The sequence below is a fragment of the Halichoeres trimaculatus genome, unplaced genomic scaffold (assembly GCF_033239565.1).
Source record: "Halichoeres trimaculatus isolate MK-OKI-2021-1 unplaced genomic scaffold, fHalTri1.1 fHalTri1_scaffold_6, whole genome shotgun sequence".
Lineage (NCBI taxonomy): Eukaryota > Metazoa > Chordata > Actinopteri > Labriformes > Labridae > Halichoeres > Halichoeres trimaculatus.
Genome location: NW_027437184.1, coordinates 25,607,641 through 25,630,926, shown reverse-complemented (window position 1 = coordinate 25,630,926; position 23,286 = coordinate 25,607,641). Strand labels below are relative to the sequence as shown.

At 41.6% G+C, this 23,286-nt stretch overlaps 1 protein-coding gene across 3 annotated transcripts in view; it reads right to left on the bottom strand.

Annotated features, from left to right (window-relative positions):
* Positions 1-23,286, bottom strand: part of abr (ABR activator of RhoGEF and GTPase) — a 207,245-nt gene that overhangs the window by 84,280 nt on the left and 99,679 nt on the right. For all 3 annotated transcript variants that reach the window (XM_074671740.1, XM_074671741.1, XM_074671742.1), the window contains 3 exons: positions 21,827-22,012; positions 13,041-13,148; positions 9,014-9,074 (listed from right to left, as the gene is read on the bottom strand). In XM_074671740.1, the coding sequence (XP_074527841.1) occupies positions 9,014-9,074; positions 13,041-13,148; positions 21,827-22,012 (355 nt within the window). The remainder of the gene's footprint in view (positions 1-9,013; positions 9,075-13,040; positions 13,149-21,826; positions 22,013-23,286) is intronic.

Sequence of the window (23,286 nt, the reverse complement as noted above, 5' to 3'; positions counted from 1 at the left end):
GGCAGCAGGAAAGGTGGCTGATGTGAGGTCGCCGAGGAGTGACGAATCAGACGTAAACATGTATAGGTTTATAAAAAGAGAAGGAGCGAGTAGGAGGCTGGTTCCTCCTGTCAGACTCCTGCCGTCAGGTAATGAAATGCCAAAAGCGTCTCAAGGTCTCAGAATAATAACGCCACCAGTGTCGTGAAGCTTGAAAGAGAGAAAAATGTATAATCGTGTTGCTCCGCTCATGCACTCATAAAGAAGAAACTGAAGGGTATGTAATGAAAACAAGCCAGACCCACGAGGGTTTGAAAAACTGAAAACCAGCTGACAATTTTCCACCCTGTGATCAAGCTAATCTGCATTTATTACAGTGAAGACTTAAAGCAGCTGATTTTTAAACAGAAGGAGAGAAAAGTTAGCCGAGTGGAGCGGGGAGACGGGAGGAAGTGTGTTCTGTATGCAGGGCGGGATGTGGCTGTGCTCCCACAGAGAGGTCCAAACTGTGTTACACCGATCTGTTTAGACCACTAAACAACGTACAGGAGTAAAGATACGTCTCTCCTCTCCTGTACTCTGAATTTAAAGTATACTGTCCCCTTTCTCTTTCTCATTCATCCAAAAGAAAGGAAAGAAACCTTCAGGGAGCACGCTCAGATCGTCTGATAGACTTCACACACTCCACACACACACACTCTTACAGTATATGTACACACATACAGCTACAGTATAAGACCAAAGAGAATCTTCTAGAGGGCCTTGCTGATGCTCTTTGAAGTTACTCCACCCTCTGGTCATTACCACTGCGAGCCCACCAGTGGTCGTGGTTCATTGAGCCAATGCTGCTGCTTCCTGGAGGATTAACAGGAGGACGGGCACAGTGAGCAGCTCTCATTATATGTATGAGCAGGTCTGTATTCACCTCAGGCTCAGCCGCTTTGTGGGAGGTGGCTCCAGGTTAGTTTGGGTACAATTCAGATATCAGACTTCAGCACAGAACATCTGAGTACATGAGGTGACGGCAGGTTCCCTGGTTCAGGACATCGACTGCATTGATTGTTTGTGTCCTACTTTGTGCTGCCTGTGTGAAATACTAAAAAGACTTCATCAAGAAACACCAGTCTGCAGCCGCGCTGGCTGTTAGCAGCTGAGTGTGTGTGAGACACTCAGGAAGCTCCACATGGAAGCATAAAACACACTCCACACGTCTTTCATTCACCCAACCACTGACACAGACACCTTATCCACTTTGTGCATTTTGAGTTAATGACATTTTTGCATCATTTTGCTGATGCTTTTCCTTTTGTCATGTCTTTCAGCCAGGGCATGCCCAGGCTTTGTAGACTCTGACCTCTGTAGGTGCACTCCACACACTGAAAGCAGAAGCTGTTTGAATTGTATGAACTGCCATCATGTGTAAGGTCTGTCACTTTTTTTTAGATTTTCACTAATAAATTCAGTGACAAAAAAGTTAACCACAGCGCAAAACATGTCTGTGTTGGGAGGATACAAAAATGACACTGATAAATAGTTGAGCCAATTTACCAGTCAACATTTGTTTAGGCCAATTGCTTTGTTTTTAGTTTTAAAGGTGTTAGGCCACAAACCAGAGTATGAAATGTGTGTTTTTAATCAATAAATTAATTATCAAACAGTATTTACACCCAGTGACGAACATCACACAAATGTTCAAAAACATAGCTTTAGCAATGGGGAAATAGGACTAGACAATAAATATGTATATTAAAAAAAATTAAACAAAATGATAAAAATATAGAGAAAGTTAGCACAAATCATAACAATATTTAGGCTAGGGCAATGTTTAAAAAAAGTCCCCATCACAATAATCTGAAGAGGTATCTTAAGGGAGACAAGCAACAATTTTTTTTCTACGTTGTCTGTTAGATTTTGAGTGTATCAATCATGCAATCCTACATCTTTATAGATATACATATGTACATAAATACATATCAATATAAGCATTAGAGCTGATTAAAACATCCACACATTTGTTTCATCGCAACAGTCAAAAGAGCGGACCAGGCGTCTCAAGCTGTCTCCATGGTCCCCTATTCTGATTGTTCTGGTTTCATAACGTAACTGACACATTAAAATTTTTCAACAGCTGGGTAAAAGGGGCCCAAATTTTATCAAAAGTTTTCATTTTCTTTCTCAAAATGTGAGTTATCTTTTCATAGCAAAACATTTTCTCAACTCCCTGAGCCATTGTCCTATCCATGGTCTCTGAGAGTTTTTCAAACAAAATGTTGATGATGTTGATGTTTACATAAACTTTCACTGCTTTTGGGGAACAAACAAATGCTGCTCTGGCTAGCATTGTTACATTGGCTAATCAGTCTAGCATATTCTAAGTCTACTGTCTAAGATCATAACTTTTCAGTTAACCATCTGTATAAACCGACGTCTGCACAAGGGTGGAAAATTAATCCTGATGTGTCTCACAAATAGAGACGGGTACCTTTCACATTTGAACCATATGGTACCAATACCTGGTATCTGGTAATCGGTATCAGTACTCAACGGTACTAATTTACGGTACTTTCATGTGTGTTTGAGGTAATACATATTAATTTTTTTATTGATAAAATCACAAAGTTTTTGAATTTGACATATTTATTCTTCAATATATAACCTTCCAATATGGAAAATTGTCTACTCCTCCACTCGTTCACAGTCACAAGGATGCGTTTAGGTACCTAAACATGATGCCGTTTAATTTTTCGTGAATCAGTACTCATTACTACAGATGGAATTTGGCTGGTACTAACAAAAGTACCTAAGTACCTCTTTGAAGAGAGGGGCGGTATCAGCGGTGGCTCATTTACATATGAAGGTCACGTCCACTAAATCAGAGCGTTCTGAACAGAGGGGCTATGAGAGCCTGGAAACAATGCTGCTGTGCTTGATTTATTGGCTTTTCGACCAAAACATGTTTCTACCATTTCATGAGGACTTCAATGATCCATATTAAACTGCATAAAAGGAGCAGAATATGGGACCTTTAAAACTTTATACAGTCCCTTCTTTACCACCCGTACAGCTTAAAGTGGTTAACAACTAAGAGCTCGTTTTTCAGCCTCTGTCTGCAACACTCCTGTTGAGCTGCTGTCTTTTGGAGGCTCCCTCTGGAGGCCTATCGGGGGCAGAGTTATGAGCAGAAATTAGAGTTTGAGACCAGCCCCTCCAACGTGTTCTGAACCAGTTAGGACGTCCTTATGTGATGACCTGGTGAAGCTCTTGTGATATTTTTATCACACACTGTTTTGACCAGTTTACAGACACTGAGAGATTTCTACAAAATAGAAATAATGTAGATGTTTGAGAATCTGCACATGCTCTGTCTGCACATCCAGCATTGTTACGTTATATTTATAAAATATGGAAAAGCAAAATATAATAGGTCTTATAATAGCTATAGTAGCAGTCCAAGTAGTGGGGATATTTGTCTCCAGATGATAGCGGCTGTGTTCACAGATTGATCCTCTAATGTTTTAAACCTACATTGAAAGATCGGTTATAAAATCTGACACCTTTTTTCCTTTTTTCACAGCGTGCTTTTCTTTCTATATACCATAGAATTATGAATAATTAGGCCATTATATGCCGTCATTTGCTGAATAGTTCCAGGGACGGCATAAGTGTTGTAGGAAGAGGGACGTTAATGTGCTATAACAGCATGAGTGCAGCATGAGTGCATGCTTTCATTAAGAGCATTTCACAGAATCTGGTCAGACAAGCAAAGTTCAAGGTCCAGTCAAGAGTCAGGACTGACGAGAAGACATGAGAAGACAGAGGATCAGACAGAGGATCAGACAGAAAAGGGCGATTATTGGAAGTCGATGACCTGCCACAGAGAGAGGTGCCTCTGATTGGTCCCCTTCTCAAGGTCGCCTTGACAACTTAGCTGTCGGACATGCGGTTCATCCTTGCTAACTAAGAGACAGACCATGAGGGTGAGGTCTTTGAACACACACACACACACACACACACACACACACACACACACACACACACACACACACACACACACACACACACACACACACACACACAGAGGACACACAAACCGCCTGCTTACAGTGTTTGGCAGGGCTTCAGCCGCCGTCGACAGGCATGAGCCATGACAGAGGACGAGAAGGGCAGAAAGAGAGTGACGGAGGGTGAAAAACAAAAGAAGCACAATGATTAATAAGAAAGGGACAAATATGGATTAAAGAAAAAAGAGGAAAAAGTGGCTGCATCAAGTGGAGCAAGAGTCCCAATTAACATGTAAAACAGGACGTCAGATGTTTGCGTGACTTTGTGCTTGTCTTTCTCTATGAATCAACTCATCAGAGCAGTGAGGGCAGATATAACAGCGAGCTTCGCTTTATTCTAAAAAAGCCTGACAAATTGAGTTATTGCCATGTAGAAAATACACAAAAGCCTACGTCACTCTATTTGGCGGCGGTCCAGTTCAATCATATAGAAACAACAAGGATGGATGGGAATGGAGAGGAGAGGAAAGGAGGAAGGCAGCATGATGGAGGAAAGAAGAGGGAGGAAGCTGCACTTTCAGAGTTTGGCCCAGGAATCCCTTGATTACCTCACCAGGTAATTATGGAAGTATAATACAAACCGTAATGAAAGAAGCTGCTCTGGGTGCTGACAAACACTGATTGTTGAGGGAATATGAAGCCAATGTCACGCTGCTTTACAATAATGTCTGAGCACCAGGCTGTGAGGGAACTTTTCAGACTGATACAAAACATGATGAGATGACTCCCCACATGAGGCTCATACGGTGCATGTTTGAGAGTCCTGATGTGACAGTAATGAGGTACTCTCTTAAAAGACGTTTTTTTAATTCATGAATGTTTCTCAGCTGTGGTGTTTTACTGCATGTGCTGCAGACAGTCCTGAGAGTGTTGTTAAACGCGAGTGTCAGAGAAAACTCGTCATAAATGTCAACAGAAATCTATGAAATCTCCTTTCCCATGGATGTGATAGGCAATTACAAGGCCATAATATCATCATGTATGTTTTTTTCTGCTGACAGAGCATAAGATCAGTCCCCTCAGCTTAAGATCAGTCCCCTCAGCATAAGATCAGTCCCCTCAGCTGAGGTTTAGAGGGGCGAGTCCTCTCACATCTTTAATGTCTCTGCTGAGATTAACCAAGGAAAAGCAAAGATGCTGGTGAAACCCTGTCCCTCTTTAAAAATCCAAAGTTTGGGATCATTTAACTCCAAATGCAGACAAAAAAAGGCTGCCAAAAATGTGGGGTATCATTGACTCTATCACCACACCAGACAATTTTAAGCTCAGATTTCCGGCCTGATCTGTGATACTCAGTCAGCGTGGGGGTGTGAACTGATTTAGAGCTTGTTGTAACCAATAATGGGTCTAAATATTTCTCAGGTGTGTGAAGCCAATACAACTATTTTACAAATCCTGACTGCATTGGAGCCTCTGCAATCTTGAGTATTGCCAAGGAGGCAAACACAAACAAAACTGCATCGAAAAGACAAGAGCCTCGTTTCCAACAAGCAGTCCAGTTTAGAGTAGACATGCACCGATTGATCGGCCAGCTGATCGAACCTCAAACTCAGGACACTTGATTGGTTGTTTCAGTTAAAACATAAAGTTTTTATTGTTTCACAAGTATTGTTCAATGATTTTTAATAAAATAAGATTGGAACATTGAAGGTATATGCTGTCAGTTATAGAAAATAAAAATTGTATCGGCAGATCAGGCTTTTCAAAGATCGGTGATCGGCTAGAAAACTGTGATCGCTGCACTCCTAGTTTAGATCAGTATGGTTTGGTACAAGTTGGATTGGCAAAGCATGATCCTGTTTGCGTTTCCACAGTCAACTGTGCCCCCTTGTGGTAGGCAGTGTGTAAGCCAGATGCCAATAGCTTCGTCAATTACATAATACAAGATGCCATAGCAGCGTGACACAATGTACCCTGCTAATAAATCCAACGAACAAGACGTGACACAGTAAACAAAGAGAAACGATGGAAGACATCCAGCAATGTGTCTTCTTTGTGATTGGCACGTGGCTCTTTGATACAAAGCTCAATCAAGTTTTGTTTCAGAGAAGGCTGTGTGCTACCAAGAGAAATGCAGCAGCTGTTGCACGATAAGGGACAATTCTTTCGACCAATCAACGGACTGCAGTGTTGTAGCTCCACCTTCTGGAGTCAGATTGGTATGTTTAGCCGCGTTTCCACCAAGCAGACCAGTTCTTCTCGGTACGGTGCACATTTTGTGGCGTTTCCACTGACTTATCCCGGGACAGATCCCCAAACAACCGAGACAAGGTGTCCCAGACTGAACTGATCCGCTCTCAGAAGGTGGAGCAACACACTGCAGACTGTTGATTGGTCAAAAGAATCATCACTTACCCCGACAGCGGCTGCATTTCTCCTGGCGGCACACAGACTTCTCTGAAACAAAGCTTGATTGAACTTTGTATTAAAGAGCTACATGCCAGTCACAGAGAGGACAAAATGCAGCATGTCTTCCATCCGTGCTCTTTGTTTACTGTGTCGCGTTTTTCTTCTTTGTTGGATTTAATAGCGCGGTAAACTGCTACGGCGTCACGCTATTGTTTAACAGCTGCGGCATCTGGCTTACACGCTGCCTACCACGAGGGGGAACAGTTTGCTGTGGAAACGCAAACAGGATCAGGCTCAACTGGACCAAACTGTGCCAAACCGTACTGAACCGAACCGGATTGCTTGATGGACAGGAGGCTTTTGGCACCCTAACAGAAGGGTACCAAAAAGTGGTTATTTGGGGATCTGTTCTGGGATTGGGCAGTAGAAACACCACAAAATACATGTCGTACAGAGACAAAGCAAACTGAACTGAACTGAAATGCTACTCATATCATTTTCCTTGTTTTGGTTCCTTAATGACAGAAAACATATCAGAATGGCTGACTGACGGCACTGATGGTTCTCTGGAGTCAATTTGATTATGTGAGCTTCTTTGAAGATCTCTATCAGTCTGCCAAATGTTACCTCAAACTATAGGTTTAGGGTGAAGCAGTCATGTGAAATTGTGTAGCGTGTGTAGCAGCTCTTCCGATTTGTTTTCAGAGGCAGGACTTTTAAAAAAATCTGCAGCTGGTGATTGGACGACCGTTCTGATTAACACACTCACCACGGACCAATCCACATCAAGCCACGGTATGACGTAGCTTATGTGAGCCGATGCTTCTGAGAAACAATAGATGAACAACTACTGAATCACGAGAAACAGCTGTGAAAAAGGCGTTAAACGACAGCTTCCGTTTTTATAAATTCAACTTAAGAATCAAAGGAACGCTGACAAGTACAAAAGTCTGCTGATGTCATGTCTGCTCCCACAGCTCCCGCCTCTCTTCCCTGATTGGGCCGTTTAGAATTTAGCTGAGTGAAATCGTTGGTCATTGGAGCCTGGCAAGATGGACCTGCAGGATTTCAGAAACTGAATCAGGCAGGTCCGTCTGCTCTGCAAGGTTAAGAGTGGGCAGCCTGAAGTTTAATCCACAAATATTTGTGCTGGTCATTATGCTGTTAGTTGATAAATTGTTTCAATAAATGATGCTTAGATAACTATCAAAATAGTCATAAGCTGAGATCCAGACTGTTTTTTGACCTTAATTATAAATTACACTCTGTTTCCTACACGACTTGGTCTGAGGAAATGCTAAAAAAGTACAGTTTCTATCTGACAGGCTCCAAACAGCAGACAAGCATGGTCAGTTTTCTGTTAAGAGACTAAGATGAAACATAATGGGATCCAGTCAGCTATAGTGGGGTCTAAGCAGAAAGATGAGAAACAAATGTTCCTTTAACCACCTACATAATTGAATTCTTCCTCATTTGCAATGCATAAATTAGCAGACTCTTCACAGGTACATGGTGCTGATAATTAACACACATAAAACACACACCCACCTCTCTCAGCTGAACAATGACACACAATCATTCCCTCATCATGTTATTTCATCAGTGCATGATTTAAAGAGACCTCACCTCTTCGTTTTTTCACCTGCAGTAAAAAGTCCACTGGCTCGTTCGATCGAGCCAAAGAGGCTTAAGTTTGACAGGCGCAGGCAGAGTGACGGCATAAATACGCCTCCAAATACTCACACACACACACACACTAGCTGACACACAGATCAGTCTTGTTCCGATCCTCTGGCGATAAGTATTCTCTATCAGGAGCAGTCTGGGGCAAGCAGTCCCTATACAGGCTGAACGTGCCCTGCCTTTAAAGAGTCACAAAATGCTGCCTTCCTCCTATATGTTCTGTAAGTTAAAACAAAGAAACCCCCAAAGAGCTGCATGTTCATCAGTCAGCCAGAAGACATCACTCCAACACTTCAAAAGAAACTCATTTTAAAGACTGGCTGCGTGGGCTGCAGAAAATTAGTGTTTAAGAAAAATCAAATTAAAGCTGAAACCGTCAGGATGAGTTCACACAGCTCCAAAAACCAGACATGCAGGAGTCCCGACTCATCCTGGCAGCTTATTAATAACTGTCCCAACTCCACAGCAAACACAGCGCACTGCCAATCAGCACAGAATCGACACTGATAACATCCTGGCTGCAACAACAACACTCCAAGTTTAGGTCATTAGGAAGTGAAATCATGCCAGACGTTACCGTATGTGCAGTTACAACACAGCCTGAGGACCAGAAGCACCTCCATATCCCTCATCTCCTCTCCTCACTCTGTCCTCCTGCTCGCTGCCTCCTCTCTCTCAGAGACAGACAGAAAGAGAGGGAGAGAGCAGGAGTATGTGCGTGTGCGTGTGTGTGTTTCAGTGCTCACACACAGCACTTTGCCTCCCAAAGCCCGCCACTGCATACACAAGTGGAAGGGGCAGGACCAGAGTCTTAAAGCAGCACGTCAGCTCAGACGGAAGTACATGCACGCTCTCACAAACACACAAAGACAAGAACACACACACTCAGATGAACACATACACTTAGATGAACACACACACTTAGATGAACATATGCTTACCCTCCATAGAAACAGTTGTGGTGCAATCTTTGGAGTCTTTAGGTCCTTTTACTTTGAGGTTCTAAAAGAAACAGAGGAGAAGAAAGATCAATTTAATTAATCATAGGCGCTCTCTCTCTCTCATACACACACACACACACACACACACACACACACACACACACACACACACACACACACACACACACACACACACACACACACACACACACACACACACACACAGCTCTCCACTTGCTTGGCTGAGGCTGATAGAACTAATGAAGAAGTATAGGGTCACTGCAGCAGACGGAGACAGCTGAAGGAGGCTGGACCGAGCGAGCTTTTCAAGTTTACCTCGCAGGAAATTATATTTACAGCCACCTACACACGTCTACATCTCTACATGAGGATGGAAACATGATTTATGTGTTATATAAGGGATAATGTAGTGTCTCATGCTTCGAGGTAAGACAGAACCCTCATCGGGTCCTGCTCTGTCTGTCGGGTTCTTACGGCTTGCTCCCGCCATCATATCCACCATACATCCAGGCTTATAACAGGAGAGTAGTAAGATCCCTTTAGTGAGGGATGATTTACAGACAGTGAGCAGGTAGGTTTAGTCAGGGAAGTCTATTTTGTAAGGATGCACCAATCCAATTTTTCTGGTTCCAATACCGATATCTACCAACCAATACTGATACTGATACAGATACCAATGCCATACCAGTGTTAAATAATAACCTTCACGCCCTACTGTGGGATAAGACTGGTAATGTTTTGGGTATAAGGTGAAAAAGGAGTGTAAGGAATTACTCAAGTTAATATTTATTTAAACTATAAAATATTTAAATGTTTACCAGCCATACAAAGCTTCAATTATAAACTTTTGTACCCTGTAGACTGGTGATGCAGCAAAAAACAAAGAATGTTATCAGAGGTTATCAGAGCATCAGAGGTTACATTTCAAATCAAGTAGCCAAGAGGGTAGGTTAAAAAAAGACACAGAGCTGGTTGTCTGGATCGGCACCATGGATTGGCTCCTTCCAGTGGCGATTGCTCTAAGGCTGCAAGGGAAGCTCAGCTTCCCCTAAAATGTTCCTAAAAAAGTGGTGATATGTTCTGCTGTGTGTACATTTCATTGACAAAATCTGCGCTAGAATTTCTTCATCTTTTGTTCAGAATCAGCTCCTACCACAGGTAACTGGCTCAACCTCCTTCTTATTCATCCCGCAGCATCTCGGCTCTTTAACACAGACGGACACTGAGCGTCTTCTGATTTCAGCAGGGAAGCATAGAGTGGGTTGTTCCACTGTGGAAACTGGACAGTCATTGGATAAACGCTGGGCTTTGTCCCGCCCTCAGATGCTCAGCGTCTCTGGGGGTCTATGAGGCAGTGGGCTGGCCTGGACGCTGAGCTTCTGCATGATGATTGGATGATCTGTCTGAGGCTGAATCCCTTTTTGATTGACAGTGAAATGAGCCAGTCAGCGATCTTGAAGTATAACCCTCCACCGGAGCATCTTCTCAGTTGTTCTGGACTGATCCGGAGGTTTTATCAATCCCCCTCAATTTTACCTTTCTTAAAAACGACGAGTGTTGAGAGAACACTGATAAAATCCCTGCAAAAAACACCTGGTTGGTACGACAGGGTCACAGATCATTTTCTTGAAAAGGAACGGAGGGTAGAATTTATGTTTCAATAAATAAACTAATTTATGATGTAGGCCGGAAAAAAAATGAGCTTCCCCTCCTTGACTGACCAGCAGCCACCACTGGTCCCTTCAGGATCAGGATCAGTGCATCCCTGCTATTTTGTCAGACCACCTCCTCACTTTATGTTATCCCAGTTATTACCTAACTGCTAAGTCCAGACACAAGTAAGCTGAGTCTAGGTATTGAAGATTATTTCATTAATTTATAACTTCAGTGATCCAGCTGTTTATCTTCATAGAGATAATAATAATATAATAAGAGAGGAGTCTGTGTAATGTTCTATCTATTATTCTTCTGTTAGTGTTTTTACTTGAGACTTAACTGGTACTGTAAGGCTGCCAGAGCTCATACTGTGTTGCGGTTTGTTTCTGTTTTTAATTTGGTTGTCATCTCTTTCTCACAGCTCCTATGTGCTTTAACTTCCCCCGTCTCCTCTTGTTTTCTTTTCTGTGCAGTTCACCAGTCAGCTATTAATCACCAATCTCAAGTTTCTCCTGAGGACATTAAAATAATCATCCGTGTTATTTTTTTAAGGCGACAGGAAGGTAACATTTTTCTGTACTTCCAAACAGAAAGAAGGGAAATCTTAAACTCTATGAACGTGTCCCGCTGCTCTCCATGGGTTGATGTGATCTGACGTGTGATCTTGTTGCTGTAGCTCTTCAGAATTAATTACCCTTGTTGCAGAGTTTATTCCACTCACTATTAAGAATTAAACACAGCCGGGTAATGAACACAAAGGCTTTGGGTCCGGCTCACCCCGTCATTTATATTTCAATAAAAGCACAAGATTGTGGAAATGCGTCCATGCACAAAGCTAGCACGTTTGATACTTGCAAGGTTATCACAAGTAACATCCATCGCTCATTATTCAACGCCTCCAACTCCTTTATAGCAAACAGGGGGATTTTCGCACTCCTGGGCACCCCTCCCTGTTTAATCTCTAAATATATCCACCATGATATCTGATGTCATGTAGACCTCAGGTAGTTCAAACCTTCAGCTGAATGCTGCTCCTCTATAAAGATACTAACAGGCTCAAAGTGATGAGGTAAATCATTTCTGCTGACTGTGTTTTAAGCTAACCTTTCTCATATGAGGAACACATTTCCCATCAACATCACTGCTTCCTGCCAAAAAGAGGATCTCACCTTGCTTCCCCTCTGCTCTGTTGTTTCATGAGCTTTTGTTTTCTCTTTCATTTAACTAAAGAAAATAGATGTGATGCATCAAGACAGCTAATAACAAACAATAGATTTTCTTGTATTTTAATTAAAAGAAGGGAACACGTTCCTCTTTAAGCTTCAGTGATGCGGGAGAGAAAAGATGTATTGTACCGTGAAGCAGAAAGAGTTTGACAAGAACAACATCACACAATTAACTGTGACCTTGCAGCAGAGACGAATCGAAAAGAGTTCAGTATTGAGTCTCTATCAAACTTATCAGCATCATTTGGTGCGTAATTATCCTTCTATCTAAAAGTTATGATTCAATGTTGTCTTAATGCGATGATGCAGCCTCTTTAAGTTAAAAACTGACATTAATCATATGTACATATCTGAAAATAAACTAATGCCAAGGATTTATGAAGGAGAGTTGCAAGTGTGGCGTTCAGATGTGCTCTCTTTACATCCTGCCAGCAGCTCCATAAGATCCTGTGGCCAAAGCGTTCCCTGCAGTGGAAGCTCCTAACGCCACAGTTACAGAAAGCGATTGCTAAATCTGACCTGAAATGTTTGGATGCCTCGTATTTGCTTTGGTTAGACTAAGTATTTTTAAAGACAACAAAAAACGTATTGATAGAAATTGTGTCCTGACGCTAGCAGCAGCTCTTTATAGACGTCCTGTGTTGCTGACAAAATTAGTATAAGATCCCGCCTTCTTCTTGATTCTGATTGGTCATTGAGGGGGGAAATGACATTGATTCTTTTTCAATTTTGGGGTGCTGATTCGATTTAAACTGAAATTCTTCAAATTTCTGAATTTTAGTTTGCTTTTCTAACACCAGTCCGTGTGAAAAAGTTGAACTATGATGATAACATCTAGAGACTTTATCAAGAACCATATTTTCCCAAAAAATACACATCACTGGAGTCAGAGAAAAACATTTCGCCCTCTGCTGGAGAAAAATTGTAACTTTTTTTCCAATCTAGCTTATAATCACAGACCAAAAAATGTTTTTTTAAACAATGAATCCTGATTTTGATATGCAAATCACAAAATCCTGACACTTTTGTGAAATCAATTTTTTCTCCCTCTGCTTGTAAAAAATGTTGTTGAACACAGGCCCTTTGTCTCTTTGCGTCTGAAGAACAGGGAACAGGGAACATACCTCAGATATCTTCTGGAACTGGCCATTGGCTTGGCTGCATTTCTCTGCTGTCTCTAGCGCCACCTTGTAGTTGTCCACAAAGGCCTTGTAAACTCCCAGCTGGCTGGCCTGCAACATTTAAGAGAGAAAAACAGAGATGTGTAATGGGGTAAAGGTTAAACAAGATGGTTTGAGACAACGACAGTAAGCAGATCTGCTTTGTATTTAAAAACTGTCCCACTGCACAGCTGGTTCACTGTCAAAAAAGTTTACCGCAAGAATTACACATTTCAGAAATTTGTTATTTAAAAAAGGGAAAAAGTGCAAATGTGGATGTTGTATAAAGCTGTTAAAAGATTTTCTCTGAAAAAAATCAAATTTTATCAACTTTTTTACATTTTAAAGATAGAGTCTGCAGGATTTCCTTAAAAAAATAAAATGCTAGCTTTTACAGGAATAATCCTGCTTAATCGTCTCTTCTGGGCCACTATACTTGCCTGTCAGTGTCTGTGTCAGCCCCAAACCCTCACCTCAGCCTGTAAGTTGATGTTTTGGTTGTATTGGAATGCGTCTTGGCGGAGGGTCAGCGTGGTTACATCAGCCAATCACAGAGCTCAACATGCAAAGTGACTTTGTGACTGCATGTTGATTAGCCAGTGGAAGAAGCTAACCTAAGTAGCTACAACAGTGGATGTGGCACGAAGCAAGAAGAACAACCAAAGCAAAACTAAATGCCAAACACATAAAGCTTTTCACCTTAGGAGAGTAAAGCTTGGCTTGACTTTCAATCGCTTTTGGGCACTTGGAGAGCAGCAAGGGACCAAGAGCAAGTTAGCTTTCTGCTAACCAGGTATATGTCAGATATCCGTGATTAGCTTGTGCTAACATGTTAAGTCAGATGCAAGGCTCTTGAATTTCACCCACGCAGAAACGCGATGCTGCAGGTGGTTGCTGGGCTAGTGAATGTGTTCACCTAGTCACTGTTGGATGCAGCGGGTGTGCGCTGCTGCTGGCACTGAGCCGAGGAGGAGCCCAGTTTGAATTTGTGTTTACTAACAAGTCACTAAAACTCCTGCAGACCCTACCTTTAAAGACAGAATGATTAATTTATTAATCATGAAAAACAGCAAATAAATGTAACTGAAACACAACAAAGACGTCACTGACAACATTATGAAGTGAACCAAGGTTGGATTTGCAGTCATTTATCACTTTGCATGTCCCCCTTTTATGCATATCCCACACACATATTGCCACTGCAAGCAAAGATTAATTATTCCCCATGAGGCCACGCAGCTCCTCTAAATGAAACAGAGCCACTTTCTCTGTCTCTATCCTCTTCCCTTTCATTGGCAGCCTCTTTGCTGCACTGTATGTGCATTGTAACACAAGCTGCAGACCAGCAGTGCATGAATATGCATCCTGCTACAGCTCTGCCTGAATGGCCAGGCTGAAGAGCTGACTGCACCCCATTAAAGCAACAAGATTGGCCTCAGCTGAATAGAGTGAATGAGGAAGACTTGTTACTTTTGTACTTAAAGCCTCCCTCCTCCTTTTTTCATTTCTCTCACTTCCACTTCCCCTCAGTGAAGGAGAAGTGGAGTCGGGCTCAAGAGAGGAGATATGAGAGTATCTTCCGGCCTCAGATGAAGCTTAAAAGATAATGAGATCAATAAATCCACCGTGGGCAGAGACGTTGGAGAAAACAAAACAAAAAGCCAACAGTTGTTTAGTGATAAAATCATCATAGCCCAACCCTGTTACAGTCACTTGGCCAAATATAGACTAAAATGGACAAGAAGTCGTCCAAACCAAACAAGTGTCACTCTGTTTATCACCTCATCATAACTGCGGGCTTCCTTTCTTCCAGCTGAAACCACTGAGGGAAGAGAGAAACCAGCATATGCAACCAGAGAATTTCCAAAAATAGAGATTTCTAATTTTGCAGCTGGACTGGAAAGTACGAACCAAACACGATGACGTGATTGCAATGTTTGGATGTGTTGCTCAAACACAGTGTGACCGACATGAAACCTCTCCAGCTCCGTCTGTCACTGCAAAGCTGCACTTAGACTTTATGAAACAAGATCAGTGGTCAAAGTGGCGTCTGAGAACAAACAACAGCTCGTGATAAGTGTGGAGGTGGGAGAGATGTAGAGGACAGGGCAGGAAGAGACAGAGGGAGGCTGACAGGAAAAGTATGACTGGGAATGAACAGATCTAGACGGAGTAACAGTAACTGATGTATCAGTCATTAATCAAGGCTGACTTTACTGACGTACACTGTTTCACCTCAGTATTTATTGTCTCTCCTTTGATTTCTTTTGTTAAGTTAAAAAAATGGTCTCAGACTGTGGCTGACTTTCTCATCCTTTCTGACATTTCACAGACCATTTTTCAAATCAGTGTAGAAAATGTAAAACAGATTTTAGTTCATGAAAACAGACGATAGTTAAAGCCTGGCTTTTTGAAAATGAATAAGAGACGCTACAGTCCAAACCATTGTCTCTAAGAATGTCCTGTCAGCGTTCCCACAGCACTAAATTAAACACACAACACTTCAACCCTGAGTCCCTTCTGAAGAGTGATTCATAAAGTTATGACCAGAGGAAGCAAACAAAAAAAAACAACAAAGTTTCACATGTGTTTCATTTTCTGAGGACAGCCTCTCAATAACGCCACTACCATCAATAAAAATCTGTATGAAGTACTGTCATATACAACATGAGACATAAGGTGAGTAAAAGTTTGAATTTTAAGTTTGAACTATTAATCAGTGGAAATTAAACTAATCATTTGTCTGCTATATAAGTTAAATATTGTAACTTTGAATCTATCTCACCTCACAATTATAACTGTGAGCAATAATCAATGCCTGTGGTCTAACCACAGCTCACCACAGCAAACTGACTCCAAGAGGGAAGTCCTCTAATCCAATAAGCTGCACATTACAACAGACAACACAACCTCCTGTTGACCACATGCATTAAACTTTTTGACCTTCAACATTTTCACTTTACTCTGTCACCAAAAAATTAAACAAATATCAACCGAAAACTTCAATCAAACCGCGGCAGATTTGTTCACCTGTTAATTACACTCATTTATGTATAGCTGCAGATACTATTCAAAAGACACCATGCAAAAACACACAAAAAAAGCTTTAAGAAGTATTTTAGCTGCATAATAACACTGGTGTACATGCTGGAAATAACTGCCAATGTAAAGTAGGTGTATTACAACAGAAGTTCACTTTCTTTGCAGAGCATGTTCGCATACAAACAAACATCAACTTAAGCTTTTAGGTCACTAAAGCCACGTTTAGATCAGTACGGTTTGGTACGAGTTGGCTGGGTTAAGCCTATTGCTGTTTGTGTCTCCACAGCTAACCGTGTCCCCTTGCGGTAGGCGGCATGTAAGCTGGATGCCGACAGCCGCATTAGTAACATAATAGTGTGACGCCATAGCAGCACAACACAGTGTACCCCGTTAATAAATCCAACAAAGAAAAAAAAACGTGACACAGTTAACAAAGAGCAACGATGAAAGACACCCAGCATTTTGTCTTCTTTGTGACTGGCATGTCGCTCTTTGTGTCAGAGAAGTCTGTGTGTGGCCAGGAGAAATACAGCCACTGTCACACGGTAAGTGATGATTCTTCCGACCAATCAACCGTCTGCAGTGTTGTAGCTCCACCTTCTGAGATCAGACCGGTTTAGTCTGGCACCCCTACGGAAGGGTAGGGCTGCAGCTATCGAATATTTTAGTATTCAAGTATTCTACTGAAAATCCCATCGATTAATCGAGAGTAAGAACTTAAATTACTGAGACAACTTACTGTGTCACACAGTAAGTGATGATTCTTCTGACCAATCAACCGTCTGCAGTGTTGTAGCTCCACCTTCTGAGATCAGACCGGTTTAGTCTGGCACCCCTACGGAAGGGTAGGGCTGCAGCTATCGAATATTTTAGTATTCAAGTATTCTACTGAAAATCCCATCGATTAATCGAGTAATCAGATAAAATACATTTTTGTTTAGTTAAAGAGCAGTTATTTTTCGAATGAAAATTTTTTCCCTTTAAGAATTTTCTGATACAGCATGTCAATAAGAGCACTTGCTTTGGTAGCTCCAAAATCTGTAAACACACTTTGACACATTTTTTTGTGCTTTGTACATCTCATTAAATGTTGCGGACCCAAATGGCACCCGTTTCGTAGAATGACCCATTAGTCTCCAAACTCCAGAAAAGAAGCTAGATTTGTTGTTTGTTGCTATTTTGTATAAGAGGTAGCTTGAGGGGTCTGAAAACTCTCTTAATATGGCCTCAGCTCTATTTGAATTACCACTCTTTGATCTTTTTAAAAATTAAACGATTCCTCGAGGCGGAGAAAATTACTCGAGTATTTTTTGTAATCGAGTACCTCGAATCATTCGAGGAATCGTTTCAGCTCTACGGAAGGGTGCCAAAAAGTGTGACAGCTCGTCTCGGTTATTAGGGGGGTCTGTCCAGGGATTGGTCAGCGGAAACACAGTGAAATGCATGCCGTGCCAAGAAGAACCGGACTGAAAAGCTTAGTGAAAACGGGGCTGAAGTACAGTAGCAGTTGAGAACAATGGGTATTTGTAAGTACTGGACAAATGGTAACAGTTCTAGGATTAGTGAGGGATACAACCTTTAAATGTAAATCAAATCCACTGCTGTTGAGAGTAAATATCAAATTGGTTGGGAAGCAGCAAATGGTATTGGGTATCGATACAGACTCAAAAAGTTAGATTGAATTGTGGTGACAAAGGGCCAAGGTACTAGGCAGATCTACTCAACTCAGTTCTGCGCACCTCTGTGTTTACAACAACCATGTGCAGGTACGAGGTCATCTTTGCTTTTAGGCCTGTGCGTTTTTGCTAGGCCGATCTGAAATATCACAAAAGAAGAAAAGTACAATGACTAAGCAGTTTGTCTTTGTTTGTTTTTTTTTCCAAAAAAATCAGACAGAACAGAGTACGCTAAAAATGCTGGTATCAGATTGAATCAGGGTTGGTAGACACTAAAGCTGAGGTATTGGTTTAGGGACTCAAAAAGCTGTAATGGTGCATCGGCAACCCAACAAAAAAGTCAACCCAATATAGTGTAAGATACATCAGGTTAGAGGGATACTTCAGTCAGTAAACAGTTTTATCAAAGCATCATAAAACACAACAGTCAATTCAAGAGTGGTTGAGAGATTTTGACTTAAACCCAAATGCTAGATGCATCGTTGCATCAATAGTGCAGCTCACTGAGCTAGGCCACGAGCACCACTCAAAGGGGTTTGTTGAAGCAGTAACCCCCTTACCATGATAACACAATTCACAGTAAGAATCAGTCTCAGGTATGCATTTAAGAAATGTATCTAGAAACCCAAAATCTCCTCAGAGAGTAGCTAAACTATCCACCAGGATTTCATTTACCTGTTTAAACTTTTGTTCACAACCAGCAGCTCCGCCCTGTCGCACTCCAAAAAGGGAGAAAAGTTGGAAATGTGTCTCTCTCTTCCTTCCCTGTCTGTTTTCTCTAACTGGGTCCCTCCATGTTGTTTCAGAGGCCTCCACGCTGCTGACGGGGAGCAGTAGGGTGCAGACCAGCTAATTACACTGCCATCTGTACGCTCACACTGCCACTCTGACTAAATGTTTAGCTGCCACATGACATGCTCATGTACGCACTTCTACGCAGCACAGATGGGAACTGGTGACTACACTAATAGGTGTCACTTGGTGGTGAGACTCCTAAGGGCTGCAGAAAAAAAGGGGGACGAGAGTAAGAACTTAAATTACTGAGACAATAAGAATCTATAAGCGAGCTCTGTTGTTCGCTTCTTCACACAAACAGAAGTTTCTGTCTTGACATTGATCTCCCTGAGCCACCAAAAAACTCTCCCTCTGAGTGAAACATGAAAGACTTAGTAAAACTTTAGGCTTTCAGTTGACAGGCAGTTGATGGTTACTGGTAGCCAGAGGAGAAACAAGCGACCAGCTCTAAGGGAACAAGCCCAACAGGTGACCTACCACATGGTGTAGACAAGAGACCTCTTGATAACAGTATAATTATTTATTTTTGTTTGCAGTGATTTGAAATTAAATGCAGTCAACAAAAAAAGGTGGGGGAAAAGTGCATGGGGGAAGTGAGTGAGAGGAACGCATAGAGAAGAGAAATTGAAACTTAAGTACGTGTTTATGTTAGGGGTGTGCTGTCGGTGCTGGTATAATTTTTTTAAAGATATAAATTTGTCATTTCACTATATATTACAGTGCAGAGACGCAATGACGTATGACACTCCCTGCTTTACACAAAACCACAATGGCTGAGAGCAAAAGTAGCACGGCAGCATCAACTTCATGCTCACATGAGGATTTAGTGCCTGAAAGAGGAGCTACCTCAGTGATGTGGAGGTGGTTTGGTTGACCAAAGATCAGATATGCAGCAGATGTGCAGGAAAACAACTACCACGATGGTTGGCAACACCACAAACATGTTCCACCACCTAAAGCTGAAACACACGCCGAATACAACCAGACTATGAAGACACAGGAGGAGGTCGTGAAAGCTACGTTATTATTGGTGGATCTTTTAGCCTCCACAACGGACATTTGGTCAAGCCGAACGTCCGGACCCTGTTTCAGCATTACCCCTAATTCACACATAAAGCGCAGTTCCTCAGATTTTGGGTGCGTACTAATTCATACTGGATGTGTCTCTGGAGCGCCGTGCAGCTGGATACCCAAGATCACAAGATCTCAGGAGAACCACATGTTCCTGCAAGAATCCCATCTATGACAATGTACTTTCATGGTAATTAATTAGTATGTTAAACTCATCTGGCCCTCCCAAAACTTCAGCACCTTCAGTCTAGTGCTGCGCGATTTGGGGAAAAGGTGCGATTTGCGATTAGGTGGACAATATTGCGATTGCAATTGTGCTTGCGATTTAACAAAAATAGTTGTGTCATGATGAGTCTACAGACTTGCTTGGTTATCATGGAGAAAAATCTGAATTGCATGTGCTGACATTGCGATTGCGATTGCGATAATCGTGCAGCCCTACTTCAGTCCACGCCTTCTCCTTTCTGTTGGTGTCCTTATAGAAAGGATGTGTTGTGTTGTATAGAATTATGAAATTTTTCGCCTGCAAGTTTAACTTTTCCTCCTCCAAAATGTCAGATAAAATGATTAGGAAAGTGGCTTCCATACTGTTTGTAATAAAAATAAAAAAGGAACCACCAATAGGTTGTTTGTTTTTTTTCCCCATATTGTCATCAATATCATCATCGCAAATTCCCTGAAAATATTGTGATATCATTTTGAGGCTATATTGCTCGCCCCTAGTTCATGTTTCCCGTTGTTGTGGAGCGCTCTGAGAGAATAAGGCTATGATCATACAGGCAGAAAAGCAAGCCCAAATGAACAGCTACACTTGAGATCAGGGCTGAATGATTTTGGAGGATGTGGTTCAGCATGTGATTTTTTTTTTTATTTTTTTATTATTATTATCATTTTATTTTTTTTTATTTTCTTTTGGGGGGGGCAGTTTTTTTCAGAGTTATTCACTAAATACAAGCAATAAATCATTCTTTAGCAAGACTAACACAACAAAGGATACTGTCAGCATATAAACAACTCTTTCCTGCACTTTTTGATTTAAAGAGAAAAAAGGAATGCTATGATATGATGAAATTCACTCACAAACACTATACCCAATTATACCCACCAACAAAAAAAAAAAAAAGAATTTGTAAAGTCTTTTTGACCTCCAGTTGTCAGAGTAACAAACCACACAGAATAAAGTGAACAAGGGAAGAGCTCTGCCAACCACAGTCATTCTACTGTATGGATCTCTGTAGATCACAAGCTTTTTACCAGGAAAAAACACCATATTGATTTTGCTGGTTTTAAGGAAGAACAAGTACAAGTGACTATATTCCCTCCAGGTCAGGCTGAAAGTTTTTTTTTTTTTTTGTGATTTGAAAATTGTATTCTGTTAATTGCTTAGCCCTACTTTAAAAAATAAGCAACCAAATCCCCAAGCTCGGGACTGTTACAGACCACACACTATAAGAATGGAACAGCTGATTCTGTCATTACTTAATGTTATGTGTTGGGCTGCACACATTTTTAAATCAAAATATGACGCACTAGCCTCAGCATGTGATGACACTCATAATCTTAAAACTACCCTGCTACTGGCTTGTTTATAACATTTCATTTGATTTATTATTCCAACTTAAAGTCCAGTTTCCAATATGTCAGCAGAAATTCTCTATTACAGCGTGTTGCATCAGCATCTGAAGTGTATGCTATTAAAAGTCATGAGGGTCTCAATATGTTACAGTTTGTGCTGAGGAGCCTCGTTATAATTACATTACCCGCTGCTAATCCACTGACAATATAATGATCCAACACAGAGCGAGGGACTAACTCACTTTGAGACTGAAGCTGAAGCCTGGAGCAGGGCTGCACACAGACACATCTACACACAATGATGATGCTACATTATGTGCTCAGAGCGCCTGTTTAAGCAACATAATCCACAGTAAATAAGACAGATCGGAGGCTGTAACATTTCTGCTAATGCGCCCAGACCACAGACATCAGGTCACACACACATTCACACACACAGAGGCACTTAGTACTCGCACTCACTGTCTAAACTAGACGAGTGATTCACAAGTACAAACAGCAAGAGCCTGACATTTCCCCTTATAACACTCATTTACATGTTCACTGCAATTAGTACACACACTGTGATTTCTGTGCCCTTGTCACACTCACCAGTTTCTGGAACAGATGTCCAACCGTGACTTTCTCATCCCACTGCTGGATGTTGGGTAAGAGGGCGTCGTAAAACTCCTTGTGGATCTCAAAGATGTCCTGGATTTTATAGAAGATGGTCTCTACCTGCTGGATGGTCAGGACAGGCTGGGAGGTGGTGGCTGTGGCTTTGAGAGGTCGCATTGGCTGGAGAATCACAGAGGAAAGAAATCCAGTCAGTGAACACAACCCAAATGAATTCAGAGATTGTGTGAGGAGTTAGGAAACAGAGTGGAGTTATCACTGAAAAGGCCAACAAGAGCCTGGAAAGTCTAAGCATTAAACCAAAATGATGTTTTCTCATGTTCACATCATTTTACTTTTAAAAGTTTGTAAGTATTTTAACTAACAGTTTTTTTCAACACAAAAGGGAATAATCTGTGTGACTATTTCAGGACCAACCTTTTTAAAATTATTATAATTTAGGGCAGTAAATTGGCCAATCACTGACCTCATTGGGCGACTGCCTGATCCGGCTATGTGTCACCCAGTGACAAGTACATAATATTAGCCTCTGCTCTGCCATTGGGTGACTCTTTTCTCTGCTGTACAGTCCCTGAGCAGATCACACGCCAGCTCAGTTAATCACAGATGTGTGTGGAGTGGACATCAGGGGGGCTGAATTACAGTGAAGACAGAAAGGCTTTCACGTCATGGAGGTAAAAGTTCTCCCTGGCTGGTGGTGACTCAGTCCCTGCCCTGACTGCAGGGGCTGTGTGATGGATAATAAGACAGGCCGGCTCACTTTTAAAAGCACAGACAATGGCTGCAGAGTCAGACAATCATCGCCCCCGGTCAGGTCTGCTAGATGGCAGAGCACAAAGGTTTAAAAGCCTCCATTAGTTATGACAACAGTCTTATAACTGTTGGAGGTGACATTTAGACTTAATCCCATTTCTATTTGTCAACCCACATTATTTTTCTAAATATCAGGGTACGACAATGGGATATGGCAGCAGTAAAAATACAATGATTTGCCAAATTTGCAGGGTGGTTAGATATTATTGAGGTAAGAAATAACATAACTGATCTCCTTGGGCAGGTTCACAAAATATCATATTCAGCCTACAATGTGTGTCTGCTCTTTTAAGTGTAATGGTGATAATAATCCTTTCATTTAAATGACAAATCCTCAACGTGGTATTAATCATGCAAAAAAGCAAAAGCAACTCAACAGTCGTTCAGCAAATCTCTTCAAATCATTTTCATATCTGGTTTATCACTGGTCTGACATATTTCACACAAAACAGGGGTGTCAACACCAAGCAGCCTCCTCGGGTGTAAGTAAATAAAGAGAAAATGTAGAAGTGCAAAACAATTTGAAAGCTAGAGTTGCTACTAGAGTCTGGTCCTTAAAGCTAAGAAAGCCCAGCAACTGGAGCATTAACACAGTCTCAGTGACCTTGCCTTGACTTGGTTTC